This window comes from Kogia breviceps, chromosome 8 (assembly GCF_026419965.1).
Source record: "Kogia breviceps isolate mKogBre1 chromosome 8, mKogBre1 haplotype 1, whole genome shotgun sequence".
NCBI classification, from domain to species: domain Eukaryota; kingdom Metazoa; phylum Chordata; class Mammalia; order Artiodactyla; family Physeteridae; genus Kogia; species Kogia breviceps.
Window position 1 is genome coordinate 92,086,573 of NC_081317.1, and position 24,999 is coordinate 92,111,571.

The 24,999-nt window shown below is 46.7% G+C and overlaps 1 protein-coding gene across 1 annotated transcript in view; it reads right to left on the bottom strand.

Annotated features, from left to right (window-relative positions):
- GABBR2 (gamma-aminobutyric acid type B receptor subunit 2) overlaps window positions 1–24,999 on the bottom strand; it is a 375,844-nt gene that overhangs the window by 88,898 nt on the left and 261,947 nt on the right. The window contains exons 8-9 of the mRNA XM_059070981.2: window positions 13,147–13,207; window positions 526–606 (exon numbers count right to left, since the gene is read on the bottom strand). Coding sequence (XP_058926964.1) covers window positions 526–606; window positions 13,147–13,207 — 142 coding nt within the window. The remainder of the gene's footprint in view (window positions 1–525; window positions 607–13,146; window positions 13,208–24,999) is intronic.

The window sequence follows — 24,999 nt, forward strand, 5'->3', positions numbered from 1 at the left end:
AGCAGAGACAAAAGACTGTGGAAGCAAAGAGAAGAGAGCCGTTAACTCAGTTGGGGGGCATCAGGGAAGGCTGAACAGAGGAGGTGTCATTTGATCTGGGTCTCGATGTTGAGGAGAAGTTCTCCAGCAGAAGAGAGGGAATGGTTTTCCAGGAAGAGCAGCAAGTGGAGAGGCCTTATTACCAGCCCATCCATGTCTTTTTGAGGAGGTGACACAGCAAAATTTAGTTGGGCTGCACATAAAAAGAATTACTTCTGGCCATTCAACAGTTTAAACACAGATGCTTTGGTGAGAGCCAGCACTCCATGCAAATTCCAGTGACCCTTCCCAGGGGCTGGAACCCAGCTCCCACGTGGTGATGGTACCCTGTCCTCAGTGAGCGAGTGCATGGATTGAGAGGAGAGGATGTTCCTCTCCTCTTTCCCACAGAGCCAAGGACTCTGAGCTTATCCACAACCCTCAGACAACATGCAGGCCTGGGAGCACCTGAGCAGGCCCCCTCCTCTGAGAAGCCACCTGCCTTACCTTGGAACCTAATGGTGTCGTTGATGATCTCCAGCGTGTCAGCCACGGCATTGTATTCTCCCACCTTCACCTCCCTGCTGTCTGCAAGGAGCAAGAGACAGTGGCGGGTTAGATCCAAGTCCTGTGTTTGTCTGGGTGCTCCTGTCCCAGCTCTTGCTCCCCTACAGGCTCTGGCTCTATTCTTGCAGGCTTTTCCTTTCCCCAGTGCCTTTCCCAGGTAGAATCACAAAACCTCCACCTTGATCTGGGCTGGAACAAATACCCTCTCACGTCGTCTCATCAACTGGTCACCCATCCTTTGCTGTACATGTATAGATGGGGAGCCTACTCCCCCCGTAACTGGACTCTCTGCCTGTTAGCAAGTCCTTCCAGGGTCGTTAGCTGAATGGTCTCTCTGTAACTTTTCCCTGTCATCTGGCTCTGCCCTCTAGGACTGCAGGGACCACTCTGCTCCCCCTACGCCAGGGGAGGCCTAGAGACTGGAAGACAAAAACACATCATCCCTCTGGCAGTAAGCCTCCCACTATCTGAACATCATTTCTATTTCCCACCCCATCCAGGCCCTGGGGATGGGCAGAGCAAAGACGCTACAAGAGACTGGGAAAGAGGGGCGAGGACGCCAGGACAAGAGTGGGCATCCTGGGAGCCAAGGAAAGGGACAATTTCACAAGGGAGCTGGCCAGCAATGCCACATGCCACCAAGACAGGCACAAGAAGCCCTTTGAACAGAGGGTCCATTCAAGGCTTGTGAGGGAATACTGATGACAGATGAAGCTGATTCAGGGAAAGGTGGGCTTAGAGGCAAAGAGCCAAAGGCAAGGAGTAGAGAGTGGGGCCCCCAGGGGAGCACAGTCTTGGACATGGTGGCGAGTGGGCAGGGAGGGGCCAAGGGGATTCACCTTTAGATGTCTTTTCTTGTTTAGTTCTCACAGTTGTGTGCAGTTAAGTGGTTTCAGTCCCACTTTACAGAGGAGGAAACCGAGGCTCAGGCAGGTTGTGGCTTTGCCCAAAGCCCCACTAATACTAAGAGCAGAGTCCAGGTTCAAACCCAGGACTGTTCCCACAGCTGTGCTCTTCCGACATGCACCTGCCTTAATGGGATCCCTGAGAGGTGACAGTTCTGGGCTGAGTTCCACAGGCCACCTGTGCCTCCTGAGTGTAATAACTACAGAGAGGAGTGCCGCCCTGCCCACCGGCAGGGCAGGCAGGTACCCAGAGCTGCAGACCCTGGTTCTCAAAATGCCCAGGGGTTATAAAGCGACACAACAGCAGGAATTCCAAGCACATGGCCAGAGGAGCTGCGGGCTGGGCCTCTGGCTCTAAGTGAATGTCTCTGCAGAGATGCAGGTGCGCTGCTGGTTCCTTATAAGGATTCAGGAAACGGAACAGGGAATCCTATAGGCTACATTTCTGCCTGCATTCCTTTAACTGTGGCGTGGAAAACAGGGCTGTAAAAGTCACTTCCTTCTCCCTGCAAAGGTCTCCCTGCCATTTGGGAGGCCTCATGCTGTGTAGGCGGCTGTCACTTGCGGGGGTCACCCAGCTCCTAAATGTCACATCAGCAGACTCTGCTGGGAGCTCCAGCATCCCTGCTCTGGCCTTCTGAAGTCTCAGCCATAATCAGCTCCTACTACTCAGAGGAGGAGGCCCTGATTTATTTATTTGGTGTGGGGAGGCAGCTCATGAAATATGCAGGCTGACTGGAATAAATCACCAGGAGCCAGGCGGTGGTGTGGCTGGCAATGCTGTACCATCCATCCCGTGGCACGGCTTCCTGCAATGACCATAACTGCCATAATCTCTCCCCGGGGGCAGTGCTGGGAGGCTGGGTGGGGTGGGGGGTTTCACACATTCCTGCATTCAGGGTTCCATAGCAAACCTTGAATCAGGCATAATTCGCCCCAGTTTACAGGTGAGGGAGGAGCTTCATGTCAGTTAAGTGAATACTCAGAGCCAAGTGCTGGGCAGCGACCAAGTGGGTGCCTGAACTTGACTCCCCTAGTTCTAAATTCCGAGCATTTTTCCCTACCCATACTGAGCAGGGCTGCTGGTCCTTCAGCCCATACTTACTGAGAGCCTACTGCATGCCAGGCCCAGGTATTTCATAATAAAGAATCCCTCAAAAGCAGCAGCGTAGGTGGAGGAAGCTTAGCTTATGTCCTCATCCTTGACCGAGCTGACCTTGGACATCTGGACGATGAAGGATGTTTACACTAAATCCCTTAGTTTAATCACTTCATTCATTCATTCAATAAACATTGGGTGCCTGTTACGTTCTAGGCTCTGTGCTAAAGGCTGGAGTTACAAAGATTAAGAAATAATTCATAATCTCTGACCTTGCAGTTTAGTGACTGCAGCATCACCCAGCACTACTGAGTGGGTAAAATTATTCCCATATGCCAGTAATAGTTCCCTTCTAGCCTGTGACCTGTGAGTGGATGGCTGTAACGGTAAAATTTCAACTTTCAGTGTGCCTATGAGGACTAAAGAGGAGACTATAGGCAGTTTCTGGCTTGGGGCCTCAGAGTAAGTGTTCAATAAATTGTAGTTATTTGAGTCACGACAAAAGTAACTGTGAGCTATTTGTGAGGTCCCAAAACATTCCCTGTGTTTTCTTACTACCACTGTTTCCCACAATGGTCCCTCTGCTTGGAAGGTAGCTTTCCCCTTCCTCTACCAAACCAACATGTCCAAACCCTATCTACCTCTTCCAGGAAGGCTTCCCTGAGTACTGTTCCTCCCTAGTTGCTGTGGGCTCAAGGCATGGGTGATATGTGAGAAGCTGTGTTGTAGCCATGCCCTAGGTGTGCCCAAGCCTTATGATTCCTGCCAGCTGGTCAGTTCCTGAGTGGAACCTGAAATCTCGTTTCTGAGGTCCCAGGAAGCATAGGGTCGCATCCCCTGCACTTTGCCCAGGGCCCCTCCTGGCTCTGCAGGGGAAGGATGGTTTCCCCTGTGTTCTTCCTTTCACCCATGGCCCAGCCAGGTGGTGACCATGATAGGTGGGCACTTCCAACTTTTAATTCTTGCGTTCCTTGGTAACTCTGTTGTGCAAAGAACATCGACCACTTATTTGGATACAGATGTGAAGACTGTGGAACGGGATTTGCGGAAAGACTAGAAAGAGGATTCATGGGGGCAGCAGATTGAACAGAGCAGAGCGAGAGGGGCTGTGGCGATGAGTCTGTCACTGGCCACCTTCCCTGCCCCGCTAGCCCTGCTGTAGGTTGCCACTGACTTATCGTGTGACCCTGGACAGATGATTCCCTTTCTCTGGGCCTCAGTTTCTCCATCTACAAAGCGCACTGCAGGGGTTTGAATAGTTCTCAGTCCTGGCCAGGCACTAAAGTCACCTGTGGAATTTCTAGAAAATTCAGATGCCTGGGTCCCAAAATGGATCCATTATATTACAACCTCTGGGGGTTAAATCAGAGTTTCTGTTGCTCTCACCAAAAAAAAAAAACCAAAACAACAAAACCCCCAAAACCTCTGGGGGGTTGAGGAGTGAACCCTGGGTGGCCATGTTTTCAAAAGTTCCCTAAGTTGACTAACGCATAACTAGAGTTGAAAACCACTGGATTAGACCAAGGACCCTGCAATGCTGACACTTTCTGTTCTCAGAGGCTCAAAATACTATAAAACAAAGAGCCCCTTTTCCTGCAGAATAATACTGGTTCCTTGTTGTGGTGCAAAAAAAAAGGATTCTCTTAAAAAAGTGCATTCTTTCTTTTTCTTTATTTCCTACTTTGGATTTGGATGATACATAAAGAAAATAAGTCCTATTGGTGAAAATTAGGTTGCCAAAAAAGTCCAGTCTGAAAATACTCCCTGGCTGTGGGTCTGAGAGCATCCTTGAGACAGGGCTGGGGAACTGCTTCAATCACAGAGCGGTCCTGCCTCCCTCCCGTATCACAGCCCCTGGGTGGGAGAGCTGGGTGTAGGGTCACCAACCTCCTGCTGCAGCTGGTTCCCACACCCTGCTTCCTGGGCTCTACTCCCCTCACCCCCAAATGCTCATTCTGCCTCAACTGACTCTAGGTCTGCATTGCGTGAAGTATGAGTGTCTTTTACAGTTTAATTGTTGTTGCAAACATACAGAAATGTAAAACTCTGAGGTGTAAAACAAAAGACAACCTTGGTTCAATGAACATCAAAGATTTTATCAAATTACTCCATTCTAGGACTCCCTAACAAAATCCCAGACTCAGGGAAAGGAAAGAGCTCTGGCTGGAGGACAGGGTCCCTGGAATGGGTCTTGGTTTTGCCGTCTCCTCAGTAAGGAGCCCCAGGGAAGTGCCATCCTCTGCCTGGGTCTTGATAAAACAAGTGGGCTAGACGGGGAAATCTCTGTGCCCTCCAGCTCTCGTTCCATGATTCTGCAACTGCTTTGAAGGGTCTTCCTCACTCCAAGCTAAAGTCTGCTCTCTTGAGACTTGCCCTCACAGTCCTAGCTCCGCCTGGGGGCCACACAACACAGCAACTCGTGCTCCTGGCCGTGCTTCAGAGATGGGAACACTGTGATTTTGATTTCGGCCCTTGATTCTGCTTTTCTCCAGGCTGGCCAGCCATTCCCCAGGAAGTGATTTTTCACTCCCCTCACACACCCTGCCCCTGTGGACAGGCCCTAGATGGTCACTCTCCTCCCACTGGGTGGAAACAGGTCTGAGCAGCACCTCTCAGCATCACCAAGCAGAGAGCGACGGTGCTCCCTTGGCCTGGATTCTCTCTCACACTCGTCTCTATCCACAAACAGTATGCCACTGTCGCATTTTCAATAAGTTAACTTCACTGACCTTTGTTTTGAGATTTTTAACAGACTAGGTGGACACTGGCCAAATGCCCCAGAAGTATAATAATCCTGCCAAGGGTAGATCTGTCCAGTGACTTACAGGCAAACTGGCTCAGGGCAAAAGCCGAATACCCGAGGGGACACAGAACACATACAGATACAATAGGCTATTTGCACCTAGAACACCTTCTCTCTCTTCTTCTTGGGTAATTCTCACTGGTTCTTTAGAGTTCATCTTGGATGCCACCTCTCCCAGGTAGCCTTCCTAGAATCTGCCAGGTGGAGCTGAGCACCTCTCTTCTGAATGACGTATCACACTCAGTCGGGGTCCTGTGTCTGCTCCTGACTGAACCAGGGGGCTCCCTGAGGGGAGGGGCTGTGTCTTACCCATCTCAGTAACCCCCGTGCCCAGCTAGGACCTGGAGGGCAGGTCAAACCATAGGATCAAAAAAAGAAAGAAAAAAAAATAGCACATCAAAATTAAGAACTTCTGTTCACCAGGGACTTTAAGTTTAGAGACAAGTAACCGAAGGGGAGAAGATGTTTGCAAAGCCTAAAGCCAACAAGGGACTGAAACCTAGATTATGTAAGGTTGGAAATCACCAAGAAAAAGACAATACCCTCAAAATAAAAGTGGTCAAAGGATCAGAACTGACAATTAACAAGTGGCGGACAAGCACAGGAAGAAACGTCCAAACTCATCAGTAACCAGAGAAATGACCTTCAAAACCACAGTATAATATTACTTTATATCTTTAGATTGGCAAAAAGTGAGAGAGCTGGGAAACACCAACTGTGGGTGGGAGGTAGGGACACAGGACTCCTCATGCTGGTGGGAGTGGAGATGGGTATGCCCATTCCCAAGAGCCGTCTGGCAAACTTTAGGCATGTTGGGTGTTTACACACCTTCCAACCCAACAATTCAGCTTGTGGGGATTTGTCCTAAAGAAATACCCAGCTGGGTTCATAAGGGGACATGTACAAGGACACTCATTACAAGGGAGTAGAAGGTGACCTGAGTGGCTATCACTGGGAGAGTGGGGGCGTACATCCCGTGGAACGAGCAGTGAGAGCCACAGCCTAGATGTAGACATAGCAACATGGAGGTATCTTAAAAACAAAGTACTGGCGTGCAGATGCCAGGAAATGACCGTTGTGAAGCTTCAAAAGCCCAAACTTTTGCTTGAAAAAAAAGCAGAGAAAGTATGTAATCCAGTTATGTTGATGCAAATTCAAAATATGCACACAAAACAGCAATACACATTTTGCAAAGACACATACAAACACAATATCTGCATTAAACACTTAGAATGTTTGCCTTTCTTGGGGAGAGGCAGGAGTGGCATATGAGAATATGAGGGAAATAAAGGTATAAACAAACAAATAAGAGGGGCTTTCATGGACCAGTGATAACAACGTTCCATGAAATGAGGAGTGTGAAGTGTGTCCTGAGGAAGTAAGATGGCACTTTGCTCAAGAAATTCTGGAGGGGGTACATCTGGTATCATTGTGAAGAGTGCCCAGGAGAGGAGCAGGAAGCCAACAGCTGTCACAGCTCTTCTCTGTGCTAGTCACTGAGCCAGGCTCATTCATAGCCTCATGTCACTAGAGTCTCACCATCACTCTCAAGCAAGGAAAACAATCGCCGCCTTTTACTTCACTGTTTTATTTATTTTATTTTTAATTTTTTGGCCACACTGCACGGCATGTGGGATCTTAGTACCCCAACCAGGGATCGAACCTATGTCCCCTGCAATGGAAGTGCGGAGTCTTAACCACCGGACCACCAGGGAAGTCCCATTTCACTATTTTAAAATAAATGTCGAGGGACTTCCCTGGTGATCCAGTGGCTAGGACTCCGCACTTCCAATGCAGGGGGCAGGAGTTCCATCCCTGGTTGGGGAACTAAGATCCCACATGCTGTGTGGCGTGACCAAAATAAATAAATAAATAAATAAATAAATAAATAAATAAAATAAGCTAATGTAAAGTGTCTTTAAACTTACTTTCAAAAAAATAAAAATAAAATTAAAAAGTTCTGAAATGATGTCTCAGAGTGATTAAGCCACAGTGCCTGGCTAGCAATGATTAGGCATGTCTGCTTCGAAGCTCACATACTTTCCACATGAGAGGAGGTGAGTTCCCCATCACTGGAGGCATTCAAGTAGAGACAATGCTATAAAGGAAAGTCAGGGTTGCCTTCAACATGGAGAATCTATGGCTCAATGAAAGACAAGGTCTGCTAAATAATTCTGTCTTTCAAGCCATCTTCCTTGAGCTCCCTGAAAGGTAAGCCCTGGATCATGGGGGCTGGGAGGTATCACAGTCAGGGTCAGACTTCCAGCCTGAAAGAGCCCATATTTACGTGTGCCCTTCCATTCCTGCTGACCCACAACCCTTCTGGTGTAACTTGCAGTTTAGTGGACTATGTTTCCACTCTTAAAATCAAGTCGAGTGGCAGTCCAAAAAACTGGCCTTTCCAGACCCATGGCTTAGTGAAGAGAGCTATAATATATGCCTTAACAGAAGGAAGAGGATATTAAAAATCAGCCTTAAGAGTCTCAAACTAGAGTCAAACTAGCTCCCAAAATTTTCTAGTAGGTTCTGGGAAATTATCTTCCTGCTTTTATAGGCACTGGCACTTGGCCAGAGAAATTATGAAGCCCCTGCGGGGAGTGGCGGGGGGTAGAGGTTTATTCAACTTGGCTTCCCCAGAGGACTTAGTAAGGCGCCTGGCAGATGCTCAGGAAATGCGCACTGCATAGAACCGTATCTGTTACGCTGGAAGACCAAACGGTAATTAATGTGTGCAAATGGGGAGGACACACCTACACTTCACTAGGTACCTTCTGAATGACAATTACGTTGTTAGAGCGGTGGAAGACCCCATCCCTTCAAATCAGGTGGCGAAGTATAAAATTCCAAAGTCTGAGTCCTTTATGCTGCACAGAAGCAGTCCAAATTCAAGCAGATTATCATTCACCGCGATTCTTACAAACAGGCTTAATGAAGGCAGGGATGGTGAGTTAGAGCGGCAGATGCTGAGATTTCACCAAGAACAGCATAAACAAGCTCTAATCATGGCTTCACTCAACTTCCTTTCCTGCTGCAAATTCTGAGCCATGTTTAGACTTCATTAGCAACATGGATTCTTTTTTCTCTCAAGGGGAAAAAAAAACCCCAATTCCCTAGTATTCATCCTCATCTACATGTGGTTTGGTGCAAGTCAGTGATGGCATGGGGGAGGGGTGCTGAACTTGGAGTTGAAAGGGGGTTAGGTCCACTGCACCCAAGGTATGTGTCCGAGGAGATGCTAATACCTACCTTACCTACTGCCATGGGTGGGTCCCTCAGAATGGTGCCTGAGCCAAGAGTTAAGAATGCATGTAATTTATTTGGGAGGTGATCCTCCAACACATTGATAGGGGTGTGGGGAGGTGAGACAGAGAAGGCAAGGGAGCCAGGGCAAGGTGCATTAATGAGCAGGTTTCTGAGAGGACAAGTGAGGCTCAATCCCATGGGGACCTCTGGAGACAGAGCAGAACATAACTTGGAGTTCTTGGGAGTTTCCACCCAAGTGTGAAGGACGCTGGGGGATTTATCCTCCACTTCTCATCCAGCCCTGGCTCAGGGCTGCCCTGGAAGCAATAAATCCCTGAATATCTGTCCTGTTCCTTGCACAGGGTGAGAGGTGTAGGTGCTCTTAATAAGGTGCTTGTTTGGAACCATGGATGCTCAGGGACTACAGGTGGGACACTGATGGCATCTGCCACACCTACCCCCTAGGACTGGGGGCTCTGGGAAGCCTTGAAAACAGAGTAAATGGAGGGAAGCTGAGAGTGAGGAAGGTCATGTTTAGGGCTCTGAAACTCTCTCTGGATACAAAATGCCTCAGCCTCAAGAGGGACCGTGGGGCTAGCCCTGACACATTATTTTAGAGTAGTTCTGTCTATCCAGCATTCCTCAGTTTGCAAAAAAAAGTCATTTCTCCAGCCTGAAACAACAATGGCCACCATCATCCAGTTCACACTTCTGTTGTCAAGACTAACTGCTGTTTGTCAGACATTCTGCCTTGACTCAAGCCACTGGAAACCAGGAGTAAATGAGCATGCTCTCAAATTTCCAAGAGCAGGATCACTCACCAGATCAGTAAACATTTACCAAGAGCCAGCCAGGAACCAGGTAGCATGCTAGTAATGTGACTAGCTTCCTAGCACCCAGAGTTTATAGAGCAAAATTTCACTTGGCCCAGCCCCAGGGGACAGGCAGGGTTGGCATTAGTGTCATCCCATTTTTCAGAGGAGGAAATTGAGGCTTAGGGAGATACAGTGACTTGCCCAGGGTCACACTGCTGGTAAACTTCAGAGCAAGGGCTTGAATCCAGGTCTTTTGCCTCCAAATTAATTTAATAAACTTGTACCAGGGGTCTACTGAGTGCCAGGCTCTTGTGATACCAATGCTACAACTCTGGAATCAAAAAGTAGAACAAGGGGTTTCCCTGGTGGTGCAGTGGTTAAGAATCTGCCTGCCAATTCAGGGGACACGGGTTTGAGCCCTGGTCCGGGAAGATCCCACATGCTGCAGAGCAGCTAAACCCGTGCGCCACAACTACTGAGCCTGCACTCTAGAGCCCGCGAGCCACGACTATTGAGCCTGCATGTCTAGAGCCTGTGCTCCACAGCAAGAGAAGCCACAACAATGAGAAGCCCACACACTGCAACGAAGAGTAGCCCCTGCTCGCCGCAACTACAGAAAGCCCGTGCGCAGCAACGAAGACCCAAAGCAGCCAAAAAAAAAAAAAAGTAGAACAGGACCATGGATTCCTGGCTCCCCTTTTAGTCTTCTTCTCCAAACTGCCTCCCATTTCCAACTAATTTGTGTTTTAGTTTTACAAAGAAGGTAACAGAGCCTCCTACAAAATGTTTCCTCTACTACAGATAAAAGGGTTTAGAAGGCACCAGGAACTTTACAAACAAGAAGCCAAAAAAGCATCTTTCATGGTCTTCAGAGGGATGGTGGGATGGGCCAACTTCCAAGATGCTGCCAGCAAGCACTGAGACAGCCTGGGTGTAAGTCCAGGAGAGACCCTGCAAAGGGAGCCCCACTGCTGGGGCTGGCTGTTTATGAGTCAACTCTGCTGTTCCACCGTCCCCTCTTAGAAGAGGGCAGAGCGTGAGGGGGAGAGAGAGAGGGCTTGAAGGGCACAGCAGAAAACAGCATGGTGACCCCATTTAGAAGCCTTTTTTGAAGTCAGTGGCATGAGGCAATTTAGGATCTAGTAACCCCAAGGTTGGGGGCAGGCCCATCCTCTGGGTAGATATCGGGAAGGTCCCAGAAGACAGAAGACCAGCCTCTCTTGGAGGTGAACCATGAGCCCAGAGAAGGAAAGGAATGAACTTGCTGTCCCACAGCAAGTCCCTTTCTGTGTCTGAGCCTCAGTTTCCCCTCTGAAATAAGATGACAACCAGGAGTCCTTCCAGCCTGGACAGCCACTCAATAAATCAATGCCCCTCCATCTTGGCAGCAAGGTACCTCTGAGAGCCTCTAAATTTGGAAAACTAACTGTTGTGCTGATAAGAATATGCCCTCAGCACAGCATTCCTCTGCCAACAGGATCAATGTCTGTTTTAAAAACATGTAAATAGGAGTATCTGCAAGGCCCAGCTCTGATAGTCAATAAAGGCTGGACACAGAAGTGGCAAAGGGAGGACACTCAGGCACAGGTGTACATGTGAACACGCAGAGGCTGGCACTTGGGGAAAGTCGAGGTCTAGTCACTTCTCTGCCACCAGCCAAATGGGTGTCCTTGGGAGGAACACCTCCCTTCCCTGGGCCTCAGTTTCTCCACTTATACCATGAAGCAGTGGGATGAAATCATCTCTAAGGCACTGCCCCATGTGACACCCTACATGTCATTAAGTGTTGGGAGCAGCTATAAGAGTAGGCAGACAAAAAGGCACCTGGGGGTTTCAACACACCAAGAAAACGTGGATTTGCCCCAGAAAAGTATCATAATTTTTGACTAAATGCTAATCATAATTGCTACTACTTGCTGAGCAAGAAATACATGCACGTTTCTCTGTGTTATCTCATCTAGTTCTTCCCACATCCCGAGAAGGTAGGTAGGATCATATCCCTATTTTATAGATGAGGACATTGAGGCTCAGAGAGGTGAGTCACTTGCCTAATGTTCTACAGTGACTTGAGCTCAGGTGGTTTCAAACCCACCTCTGAACTACTGTTTGCTACACTGCTTTCCTTATAAATGCCTAAAACCAGTCACTGGAGTTGGTGTCTAATCCTAACATTCAGAAAAAAAAAGGCAATAAAATTGGCACGCATTTGTAGCTGTGATTGGCCAATCAATAATTTACAAAATATTCTCCCAGAATGATATAATTGGAGAACTGGAAATGTGACAAGAGAATTTAGTTGCAATCACTCAAAAAAAAGTATCTTTGCCAAGATGCTTACTTTGTTCAGCCAATGAAGAAGTAAGACTTAACAAATGGGAAAATAATTACGTTTGCCTAAAATTACATCTTTTGTGCACACCAGAGAGCTGACATGCATTTCAATTACCTGCCACAGGAAGACAAATGGGTAAATCTACAAGATTGCATTATGGAGCCATAGTTACTGGAGAACACCTCTCCTGACTGATCTGCATTTGGTTGGGATTTGTCTGAATGAAACTGAATAACTCGATCTCATTTCTTGCCTTCCCCTTGATGACTCTGGGATCTGCTCCAAGTGAGTGGACACAGAAGGCTCTGCTCTTGTGTCTGGATTTTCTAGAAACATCCAGATACTGAAAAACACTGCATTAATGAAAGGTCCGTCTCATGGTTCTGGCTAACAACCGTGCTAATGACCATACCGGGCCGAACCAAAGTTCCTCCAGGCAGAACACCCAGCCCTGCTCCTCAAAGACACCTTGTGGGCTCTGACAAGCCACTGTCCCTCTCTGGACCTCTGTTTCCTCCTCATCACATGAGGAATGTGGTCTGAATGGTTGCTGAGGTCCCTTCCAAATCTGACAGGAGAAAAGTCTGACAAATGATCTGGTTTCTTAAAAAACCAAATGGTCTGTAAATAGTGTGTGGGGGACAATTGTAAATTAAAAGGTACTAAAGAGACTCATCAACCAGATGCAATGAGTGGACCTTGTGTGGGCTCCCCAACAAACCAACTATAGAGTCATTTTCGAGATAATCAGATGATCAACATAGACTCAGAATAAAGCATATTAAAACTTCTTAAATGTTGAAGGTGCAATAATAGTATTGTCGTTATGTTTTTAAAAAGTCCTTATCTAGTAGAAATGCATACTGCAGTATTTATAGATTGAAATGAGATAATGTCTGGGAGCTGCTTTAAAACATTACAGCAAAAAAAAGGGGGTGGGGGATGGAGTGAGTCAAGATAAAGCAAGATTGGTAAAATGGTGAAAACAGTTGAAGCTGGGTAATGGGAACATGGGGTTCATTATGCAATTCTCTCGACTTTAGAGTATATTTGAAAATTTCTATAAACTAAAACTAAAACAATGCAAGATTCCTCAGAATACTGGCATTGACTTAACTGCCACGCCCCATACTTTCAATAAGCCTGAGTCATGTGGGAAGACTGAATAGGCCTGAGAAATAATGCAGTTGAGAAAAAATATTCTAAATAAGTTGAAGCTAATGTTTTCATAGAGAAGTGCTTTCTATTGACTCCTTCTCTTATCTGGAACACTGTACTTTCTTTTCATGTATTTTATTGCATAAAAAGAACATCCTTGAATATAGAATTCATCAATTAGAAAGAATAAGCATCAAAAAGCCTACCTTGAAATTGAGTAAATTTAATGGTCCCCATTCTCTCCCCGTTCCGGAACACAACTTGACCCTAAATAGAAAACAAAACAAAGAAGAACAAAGAAAAAATGCCATATTAGCCCAAACACTACTGATCTCAACTGAAATTCATTAATTGTACAATGTGATTATTATTGGAGAAAGAATAGACTCCCGCTGGACCTCGGATGCAAAATTAAACTAATTGTTTTTAAACTGATTGTGACTTTATCTGGATAATTTGAGGAGCATAAAATCAATAATGGAACCAACACATGTAAATTAAAGCCCAGATATGCATCATCATTATCATCATGACTATTTATTAAACACCCATGTGCCCTGTGTTATCCCAGGACAAGGGCTTCCAGGGTGTTGGAGAGACAGAGGAAGAGATGAAGAAGCCCTTGGAGCCTGGCTCTGCCTCTGCTCCCGTGCCCCACCCATAAAGATGTGGGGCTTTGCCAAGGTTGTTTGGCTGCAGGACCAGAAGGGGGCTAGAGGTCCGTTAGTATTCCTTATTAAGGACAGAGAATGTTTTTGTAAGTTCTTCCTGAGGGTTGATGTCAGTCCCAAATATAACTGGGCTATGGGGCAGCACAAAATTAAGCTTCTTGAGCCTGTGAGACCTGACTAGTGTCACAGGCAGCTGAGCATCCATCATTAGGGACCCCGGGGGCTAAAGACAGCATCATCTGCTGCATCTGCCTTGCTGGCTGATACCCAGCTTCCATATGCTGGGCTAAATAAACCAGGAACATAAAGAGGGGATGTGGTCTCTCCTTGCCTATTTACGGTCCACCTGAAATTCTGCAACCATGTAAGGAAATTGACACAGGTTATATAAATGAATCTTTATGACAAGCTTGAGTGGAAAGGAGGATGATCCTGATTTTACAGATGAAGAAACTGAGATTGAGGGAGGTTATGCCAAGGTCATTGTAAGTGAGGCTGCTGGATTCAAATCCGAGTTTGATTTTAATGCCCATGCAATTTCACTACAGCACGTTGTTTCTGATCCAGAAAAAAAATTTCTTCCTTTCTTTCCATTAATGTGAAACTAGGAGAATAAATTGTCTTAAAGGTACACTGCTTTATGAGCGCAGTTACGCTCTTGCACCATCAGGTCATAGCAAAGACAATACCACAAATTCCATTCAATTCTCAAGAGAAAGTGCCCGAAAGTACATATCTTCCCTTGATGGAAATCCACAGTCTGAGGCCCCGAGGCTTTTGGAACAAAGAGAATCACTCAACCTGTTCTCGGAATGAGAAACACCTTCTAAGGCCACTTTGACACCTTTTTGAGATCCTGAAGACAGCTGTGAGTAGTATCAGTTTGAAACTAACGCCCACCGAATTCTATATTCAGTTGACGGTAAGCAATTCCCTGGAGTGTGAAAACACTTCAATGGAAGGTGAGACAGGAGCTGTGATTTTATTTCTAGGGATGATTAAAAAACACAGAACATCTTCCAAAGGATCACTTTTATGCGAATGGACCACTGTGCGTAGGCAGAAAAGATGCAGATATTGTCCACAGGACATTTCTTTGTTTGACAAAAGTGGAGATCTAACTAATTCACCCATCTCCTGCCAAGCTTTGAAGAACTCCAAAGACTTCCAAACATAAAATGTGGACACATTCTGCAGAATCTTTATTAGTTAAATTTTAAAAATATTATGAATGGTATTCAAAGAGTGGATGGAATAATACGAGTGGAATACAGGGTGGGGGTGAGAAAGAATCTCCCTTTACTTTTTGGGGTTTTTTTCCTTTCTCCTTTACTTTTTAGATAAAACTCATTCGTTCATCTCTGAAGAAAGACCTGTCATATTTTACTTTTCTCACAGTAGCTATTTTTACTCACAGTAGCTCCTCCTATCTCCTTAATTTTTCATGTACTGCAGTGGGAGGAGGCCAGCGTCTGAGTATCACAAAGCTGGGTTCAGGGCCCCCTCGGGCAAGTTCCTGAACACCTGAGTTAGGGACCTAGCACAGCTCCTGGTCTTCAACGGGCACTCAGTAAATGGCACCAGTAATTTTTATTTAAACACATTTAATAGCAGAGAGCTGAAATTAAAAAGATATCAAGCACCAGGAAGCTTTCCAACCTTTGAGAAGAGATTTTCAACATCACATGATTTCAGCTGGCAAAGGGGTAAACTGTTGGGCCCTAATCCAAGGTGGCTTCAGCGCTCAGAAACATCAGCCCCCAAGTGACTGAGCTCCCAAACCACACAGGCCGCTGTGTGTTCAGCCAAAGGGAGAAAGATGAGAGGCCTGTGACTGTGGTAACTGAGAGTGACACGGACAAGCAGATAGGTAACTGGCTATATCGAGGCTCTGCACCAGAGAAGAGCGGAGAAGCTCTGTGGAGCCCCCTTCTGAGGAAGATTTGACACGCGATTCTTTTCTGAGGTTGCAACCACGGCATCTCTTGGGTTGGATAGATGATGCCAACTCTGCAACCTTGAGCACGGCTGACAGGATGGGGACTACCACCCCAGCCAAGCTGACCTCGATAGGACTAGACACCAGCGAGGAAGGTCATAAGCCAATCAGGTGATTTTCATGAAATTCTGCCTGATGGATGGCCTCCATGTTAGCAGATGGACAACTCATGACATTCCATAAATATTTACCTGCCCTGGGCCGGTCCTCTTTTAGGTGCTGATTCCTGCTCTCAGAAAGCTTTGTATTTGATTACGAGAGACAGGCAAAACATGTTCACCAAAAAATGAACATGATGATTTCATTTAGTGAAGAGTGCTGTGAAGAAAATCGAAAGGGAGTACATGGACAAGCGGAGTGAATTTACTGTGTGGTCAGGAAAGACCTCACTGCAGAGGTGACACAAGAGCTGAGCCCTGCACAGCAAGAAGCAGCTACTCCAGGCAAAGGGAAAGGCCAGGACAAAAGCCCTCAGGTGGGAAAGAACAGAAAGGGCCAGCAGGAGGAGAGCAGTGAGGGAGCGGGCAGGTAGCTGGGGCCTGGGGGCCCTGACAGGGCTCTGGAGGGGATGCTAAGTGCAGGAAGAGCCATGAGGGTGGGGGGCTAAACAAGGCAGCAATATGATCTGATTTAAGATCTGAGAAGATTGCTCTGGCTGTCCGAAAATGGGAACAGAGGTCCGGGAGGCTTAGGCAGCTAGTAATCCAGGTGTGAGGTGACAGAGGCTTAGGCTAGGGTGGTGGTCACATCCTCTCTCTAGCCAGCTCAGAGTTCATCGCCAAGGTGGCTGAGCACTGTAGCCTGAGCATCAGACGCTTCCCTTCTACTACTACCATCCTAGGGGTGTGGGCACCACAGTAGGTGACCAGATGCCCCCTTCAGGATGGAGACACTTACTTCCCCAGCATCTTGGCTGCTGCTGGGTTGCCCAAAGGGTGCCAGTTAAGGTTATGTCCCTCCTTGGGGGCAGCCTACATCCAGTGGTCAGTGTGAAGGGACACAGTAGTTTGAGCCCCCTTGCCTCAATTCAGGACAGCTGTGAAGGACCGCGGGCTCCAGAGGTCCCCATGGGGTGGCTGAGGCCGTGACCGCAGCTGTGCCCAATTCAGCTCATCCCTCTGCATGAGCGTGCTTCGCTTCCTCCCTTCGTGTTTTGCTCCTAAGAGCCTCCCTGATAAACTTCCTGTATGTGAATCTTTGTCTCAGAGTCTGTTTCATGGGTAAACCGGCCTAAGACACCTGCCATCAAAGGTCATTGGAAATATCTCTTTTTCACAACCCGAAGGAGCCTGAGGGATAAGGCGGTGGGAACAGAGGCAATGGATTCCCAGTGAGGCCCACGCTGCAATTATACTCTTTGGTTTCGCTGTGGCCTGGCATCTCAGCCAGGGGAGCTGGGCTGACTTCGGTTCCTAAAACCCCAGCTTGAGCAGGGATTACTTTTGCTTTTCTCCCACACACATATTCTTTATGTATATATAAATGCTGTGACTCTCTTTAAGCTTTTTTTTTTTTTTTTTTTTTTTTCTCCTTAAGCTTTTGCTGTGTGCGATCCAGGGCTGTAACCGAGGATGATTACATCCGCTTGAGACCAATCCATGTGATGCATTACACTCCAAAGCAAACTCTGGCTGGGGTGGTGGCTGATATCTGTCTTTTGGCTCACAGTCCACACTCACTCTTCTGTGTCCTCCTCTGTGTTGCAGGGGCCCACAGCCTGGAAACCATACTTCCCAGAATCCCCTGCCAGCTGGTTTCCATTTAGGTTCTGCTAATGAGAAGCATTCACAGGGGATTAAAAGTGTGCGGAAGGGAAAAGCTTTTTTTTTTTTTTTTTTTCTGCTTTGGTTGCAGCAGCGGGAGCTGAGTGACTGCAGGTGTCCACGGGCCCCGGCAGCCCTGCACTGTCAGTGTGTGGGCTCGGGATAACTGCTCAGTAGCCAGGGCTGGGGTCCCTACAGTGGCAGAAACAGCAGTGGCAGGAGCCTCAGAGGCCAGCGTGCTTGCGTCTCCATTATTTTATTTGCATTCCAAATCTGCTCTGTGGTCACTTATAAACTCCTCGGAAGTTAGAATCCATTACCAATCAGCATGCAGTCAAGAAAACAGAAAGCACTTCAGGCACGTCAGAGGCAATGGCAACACCATTCCTCTTATTGCTCCTGCAGACCAAGGGTTTGGCCATTTTCTGTAAATACTTCTCTCTGGTGACAGCGCCTACCTGATTTGCTCCTCCATCCCTTCCAACAAACTTGTAGCCGGTTCCCTGTATTAAATCTCCCTCTGAAATGAGCAGATTTGGAATGCAAATAAAATAATGGAGGTAAAACCCCAAGTGGATAATTTATAAGGATTTTTCTTTTTCCTGAAAGAGATGTTGCTGATGTCAAGGAGAGCAATCTGTTTCATAAAAGCTGATCCTAACTAACAGTTCAGGTTGAATTGGGAGGGATAAATTTGAATTTTCTTTTTTAGAAGAATCTTCAGAACACGTAGGACAACATATGGAAAAAAAACTTGTTTCTGCATTCGCCAGACAAGAGTACATTGGCCATCAGTGTGACCTTGGACAGTCATTGAGAGTTTCTGAGCATCAATTCTCCTACTTGAAAAATAGGAAGAAAAACACCTACTTCTCAGGATTGTTTGTGAGAATTAAAGAAGACAATTATGTAAAAGGCATAACCCAGGGTTGGCGCACACAAAGGTTAACTCTTATAATGCTCCAGGTAATCCAAGTTTGCGAAATTCCACCTGATGTCCCCAGAAAAATCAGTGGAGTAAAATGTACACTAAGGATTCCAGCAGTCAGTAGGATTCAGTGGCCTCCTCTTAGAAAAATTAATTCTGTTTTCATTGTTTATCTTTAACGTTTTGCTACTAAGCATGAGTGAAACTTATTCCAACAACAGTTCATGAATTGTACAGGTCAAGCCCTACATTAGAAAAAAAATTTTTTTCTCTTTCAGAGGGAAGGGACTCCCTGCCCTGGAAAATGATCTGATGTCAGGCTGGAGCTGGAGGCTACAGAGAGGGAAGACTCGCTTGGCTCAGTCTAATCTTGTGGAGCCCAGGGCCCACTGAGGGACACAGTCTCTGCTGATCACGGTGCATTTAGGGAAGGCATTCCGACCTTACTATGGCTCTAACTGCACTCTTGTCTCTGGGCAGTCATATTTGTTTTTGGGAGCTATGAGCAAGTATGCTCAGCTGAGTGTTTGAGTTATGCTGTGGGGAAACAAGATCTGCCCTGACATGTTGTTACACAGGCAGTGAAATCTCTAAGGAGATGGAAGCTGAAGGGTGATGGGGGACCCTGGCCGGCCCATCACTATCTGTATGGATGATCCAAGCCCACCTTAGACTGTTCTGCTGCCAGTCCTTCTCCCAGGACAACGTTGGTCTCAAATGAATAATGAGGATTTTTAGAAAATTTGGGGGTTACACTGCTGGTCAGATTTTTCCATAAAGACTACAGATCCTCTTCATGTAAGCCTGAAGAAGAAGGTGCTTCCTGTTTCCCAAGAGATGACAGGACATAAAAGAGAAATACCAAGCAATTGGGTACATCTACCCACATGTTCTGCAAAGGTGAAAAATACTGTTTGTTTTTCTGCATGTCCCTTGGGCTATAAGACAAGTTATATTTTGCATATTACTTAAAATATTTCCTACATAAAGATGCTTTTGATGGACCTAAGTCTTGAGGAAAGTTTGATGTATCCATTGGGTCTTCAGCAGCTGTTTTTCAGGGAGTTAAAAGGAGGGGCAGCAAGGGAAGTGTGGCCTGCCCACTGCCATCCTTCTGCTGGTGGGCATTAAGTGGAGGGGTATCCTTCTGAGGGACCATGATCAGATGACCCATAGGGTTCAAGTGGTGGCCAGCCACAAAGCAAGTGGAGGTCTAAGGCAGGGCTTGGTGAAGTGGAGAGGAGTGGGGACCAAGAGGAGATGGCTAGATGGATGGCCCAAGAGAGGCAGGACCAACTCCCTCTTTTCTTCCAGTTATGATACAAGAGTCAAGCTTGTTTAAAATAGCAAACAAAATAGTACAGTAGAAACTAACACAACATTGTAAAACAACTATACTCCAATAAAAATTAATTAAGGGCTTCCCTGGTGGCGCAGTGGTTGAGAGTCTGCCTGCCGATGCAGGGGACACGGGTTCGTGCCCTGGTCCGGGAAGATGCCACATGCCGTGGAGCAGCTGGGCCTGTGAGCCATGGCCGCTAAGCCTGTGCGTCTGGAGCCTGAGCTCCGCAACGGGAGAGGCCACAGCAGTGACAGGCCCACGTACCGCAAAAAAAAAAAAAAAAAAAAATTAATTAAAAAAAGAATAGCAAAATATCAGAAATGAATGAGATATCCAAGAAATAGGCCAATAGCAAAGTAAACTGTGATAGACACATGATGAAATATTATGATACATGCATTCAATCAGTCAGCACTGTTGAGCACCTAACATGTGTCAGGCACATGCTAGGCAGGCACGGGATAGAGTGAGCAAAGTCCACATGGTCCTAGAGTGCATGGAGCCTGCAGTCTGGTGGGAGGTATAGACATTAAACAATAAATACACTGATAAATATATAATTGCAAACTACAATAAGTGATATAAAGGAAAGAACAGGGTGCTGCAAGAAAGAACTACAAGACCTGAATTAGACTGGGGGTCAAGGAGGGCTTTTCTGCGGAGGTGGCATTTGCATTGAGACCCGAAGGACTTAGGCTAAGAGTGAGGGGAGAGCTTCCTGGGAAGAGGAATTGCAAGTACAAAGGTCCCAAGGCAGGAAAGAGATTGGGAAGCGGGAGGAGCTGAAACAACGGCAGTGGAACTAAAAGTGGTGATTGAGGGGAAGGTGACCATGGAGTGGAATGGGCAGGGTGGACAGGTGCAATGTCATGCAGAACCTTATAGGTTTATCAAGGATGCCAGGCTTAATTCTGAATGCAAGGGGAGCCACTGAAGGGGCTGACTTGATCTAGGTTATGCAGACTTGAACATTATATTATAAAAGTTATAAAATAATGGAAAAAGTGATATTCTGATTGTGCCAGACACTGGCTAGTTGTTCACCAAATCCATTTCCTTTTCCTCCTGGGCACATGGTTAGACTGCATTTTCTTACCTCCCTTATACCTAGGTGAGGCCATGTGACATTTCTAGCCAATGGAATGTGAGCAGAAGTGACACATATCATTCCAGGTCTGGCCCATGAAAACCTCCCACAAGACCCTTTATGCTCCCTCACTTCCCCCATCTGCCAACAAGATTCACAGGATCTATCAGTGAACTCCGAGGCCCAAGGAACAGTGGGGACATGAGACAAAGGAGCCTGGGTCCGTGAATAATCATGCAGAAAGGCTGTCTGCCAATCAGAAACATCCACTTTGGACTTTGCATAAGAGAAAGATACATTTTTACTATGTTAATTCACTGAGATTCTGAGATATCTTTCTTACAGCAGCTACTGTTATTTACTTTAACTAATACGATATGTAAGTAAAAAAGGATAAAAATTGAATATACAGTATGTTCATAAATGTAAAACTTATTCCCACCAAGTAAAAAATTACTCCCAACCAACAGTAGTTGGTGCTGGGTTGTGGGATTATGGCTTTTTCGTCTTTTTACTTTTCAATATTTTCCAATATCCTCTAATGAGGATGCGTTATTTTAGTAACAGGAAAACTTTATTAACAACTTTTTTTTTAAAGGCTGTTACAAGGAGGCACATTTTTTACAGCTAAAAATAGCAACATCATCACCAACAAAATAATACTCCCTCTTGGAATAGATTAATTTTTACTGACAGCTTAGAGTTTTCCTGAATAAGAGCCAAAGATCTGTGCAAGCATAAGCACATTTCCCCCTCAACTTAGAATAATGGAAAGAGCAATGAACGAGGGGTCTGAAGAGGTAGATCTGGGCTGTGCTCTGCCATTTTCTAGGAAGGGAACTGGGGCAAGTCCCTCTTCATCTCTGTTCTCAGGTTTCTCTCTGCAGAACATGCAGCAATAACATCCTTTAAGTTATTTTTAGCTCTGCTGAAACATTTGTGTATATTATCTAAGATTATTTTTCTGGGGTTCTCCTTTATTAATAAATTCTCAACAACAACCTAAATGGGATGAACTATGTATTATTATCTCCATTTTACAGATGAGAAAACTGAGGGGCTGAGAAGTTAAGAAAGTTACCTAGGGTCACATCTAGTAGGTTGTAGAACTGGGACTCACCTCAGACATGGTCTGACTTCAAGCTCATGCTTCTAACCACATACTATCCTGTCTTCCTTTGCAAAAACCAGTCACTGATCAGAAGATGAGCTCTTTGCAGGGGTAAGAGTGAGTCCCAAGCAGCCTTGGGTTAGGGGGAAGGAGCAGGGGTAGAACAGGAGGTAGGTGGAAGAGGAGGGAGTCAGGGATGTGTTGGTAAGTGTTTAAATGGCTCTTGGGGGGTGGGGGGGCAGGGAAGAGTCCTGACTTGTCTTGTTTGCTAATTTCCATGTGTTTGCTAATTTCCACGGTGTAAATATTCCCACCAAGGCAGATTTCAAGCTATTAACAACTGGCTCTAGGCAGCCTGCAGGAGCTGGTTCCAGCACACCAGTGGCCAAGCCAGTCTCTCAGGAATGTGACACTGAAGAGAAATGCAAAATGCCTAGTTTTTAACCACTCAAGGGGTGGGTGAGAGAATCTCTTCTTAGAAGTGGGGGAGGGGCTTCAAATCAGAGTGGGAAGAGCTGGAGAAGGGGCTTGTGCTGTTACTACGCCCTTCTCCACTGGGCTCTGCAATGCTGGGCCTGGGACTCTGTGGGCCACGTCTCCCAGCCTCCTCCCCAGCCTCCTCATAAGCTCTGCCAAGAGCGGACCCTGAGGGAGGGTGGAAATCGGGACTCAGAAATCCCCATTTCCCCAGGCCTCTGTCAGGGTTCTGTGGCTAGTGCCAGTCCTGCTACACCCCCCGTGCTGTGCCAGCAGCAGCTGGGCAGTGCCCCTCCTCAGATGTCTGAATACTAGCTCTGTGGACATTTTCTGAGCTCCCAGTTTCTGGTAGCTTTACCTCTTCCTTTCATTCTTCTAGCCTAGAGGTGATAACTGTTTCTTTCAGCAGTTGGTGCCTCTGAACTGCGTCAGTGTTCCTTTTATACTCCTTTGTCCTTCCGAAACCTATTAAACAACTCCCTGTATTAAATCTCCTCTGTTTGAAGTGCCTACTTTGGTTTCTGTTTTTCTGCTAGGACCTCATCCTGTCTACCATGTGGTCTCTGGCAGGACTCAGTCCTCCAGCATAAGCCCTATTTGTCAGGCCCCAATTAAAGTGGCCTTCTCCACTCATGTCCTCGATGGTACACTGGCAGGTGATGCTGATGCTGCCTGCCCCGCCTCTACCTCAGGGTGTGTCCCAGGCTTCTTCTACCACCCTGAACTGCCTATTGTAATTGCCTCCTGCTGAGATGAAGCACCCTGCCCCGGGGCAGAAAAGTGCTCTTTCCTCCTCCAGGCCTGGGAAGGATAGGAGTACAGGACTATTTGTTAATTCTCCTTGAGTTGAATGAACTGGGTTCTCTGTTTAGGGGGCACTGAAGCAGGATCCCTCAGGAAGGGCCATGGAGGAGAAGGAGAGGGAGAGAGAAAGGACACTGGCCAAGGGTAGATGCTCAGTTAGCTCCATGGTGTGAGAGGGACCGAAAGAGACAAGTGACCCAAGTCAGAGGAGCTGGTTATCCCAGAAGCTCGGAGGTTATCACAGGCTGGGAGACCAAGATGTCCCTGTGGGCTATTGGTATTGGAGGTCTGGGCAAAATGGTGTTTGCGGAGACTGTTTCTTTACAATTAAACCAGAAAGCACACTGGCTTAGAGTGGGAAGTTCAGGGTTCTAGTCCCAGTTTTGTCACCAACTCCCTGTGTGACCATAATTATGTTCCTTCCTCTCTCTGGGCCTCAAATTTCCACAGATAAAATGAGGAAGCAATTGCAACATACTGTGTTTGGGACTTGGCATGCTTATGCCTGACCCAGTGGAGGTGTACGAAGTCAAAGTCCATTAGACCTCCCAGTCTAATGGAGGTGACAGGTTAAAAAAAAAATAAAGTTACAAGACAGCGTGATAACTGCTAGGAGAGGTGGGTGCAGAGGCTTGTGGGAGCACAGAGGAAGGGCACCTCTCCTGTGAGGGGGTGGCTTGGCAGGGGGCAGGGGAGAACGAGTGTGAGTTAGCCAGGCAGAAAGGATGGGAAAGGGAATGTTCTGGGCCGAGGGAACAGCATATGCAAAGGCCTGGAGGCCGAAGAGAGCTTAAGTCTCTGGAGGACCAGAAGGAAGGACAAGGTGGCTGGTGGGGGGTGTGCAGGAGGTGGGGGAGTGGAGGCAGGGAGGCAGGAGCCACATCAGGCAGGACTTTGGACCTCATGATCCAAAGGGGGCCCCAGAAGGGCTGTAAACTAGGAAGTAACAATTCCCAGATGCTCTTCAAAAGGAAGGAAATCCTGGCATTTGTGACAACACGATGGACCTGGAGGACATTATGCTAAATGAAATAAGCTAGACACAGAAAGATACATACTTCATGGCATCACTTATATGTAGAATCTACAATAGTCAAGTTCACAGAAGCAGAGAATAGAATGGTGGTTGCCAGGGGCTGGGGTTAGGAGAAATAGGGAGATGTTAGTCAAAGGCAACAAATTCCTAGTTATGCAGGATGAATAAATTTGGAGGTCTAATGTACAGCCTGGAGACTGCAGTTAACAATACTGTACTGTATACTTAACACTCGCTAAGGGGGTAGATCTTAAGTGTTCTCACCACAAAAAAAAAAAAAAAGAAAGAAAAGAAAAAGGTAACTTTGCGATGTGATGGGTATGTTAATTACCTTGATTGTGGTGATTATTTCACAATGTATACATATATCAAATCATCAAATTGTATCCCTTAAATATATACAATTCCTATATCTCCATAAAGCAAAACAAACAAACAAACAAAAAACTACTCTGGCTGCTGTATGGAAAATGGCTGGTCACGAGGGCAAGACTGGAGGCAAGGAAGACAGTTAGAAGCTGTTGTGGAATCCAAGTGAGAGATGAGGGTGACATAGATGGAGAAGAGTCCATGATTCAAAGATGGAAAGGAGGTGGAGTCCTAGGGGCCTAGAGGTGGCCGGGATGTGAGGGGTGAGGAAAGTGGAGAAGTGAAGAAAGGCTTTCCGATTTGGTGGTGCCACTGCTTGCCTGCACAGCCAGCACAGGGGAGCTGGCGGGGCCAGTGAGTGGCGTCTTTGCCTGGGTTCCTGGGTGAGTGGCTGAGCCACGGGAGCTTTGTAGCTCTAAAGCTATGAATCACGCAACCTTCTCTAGGATTTCTGCCCCCACCCCAAACCTCC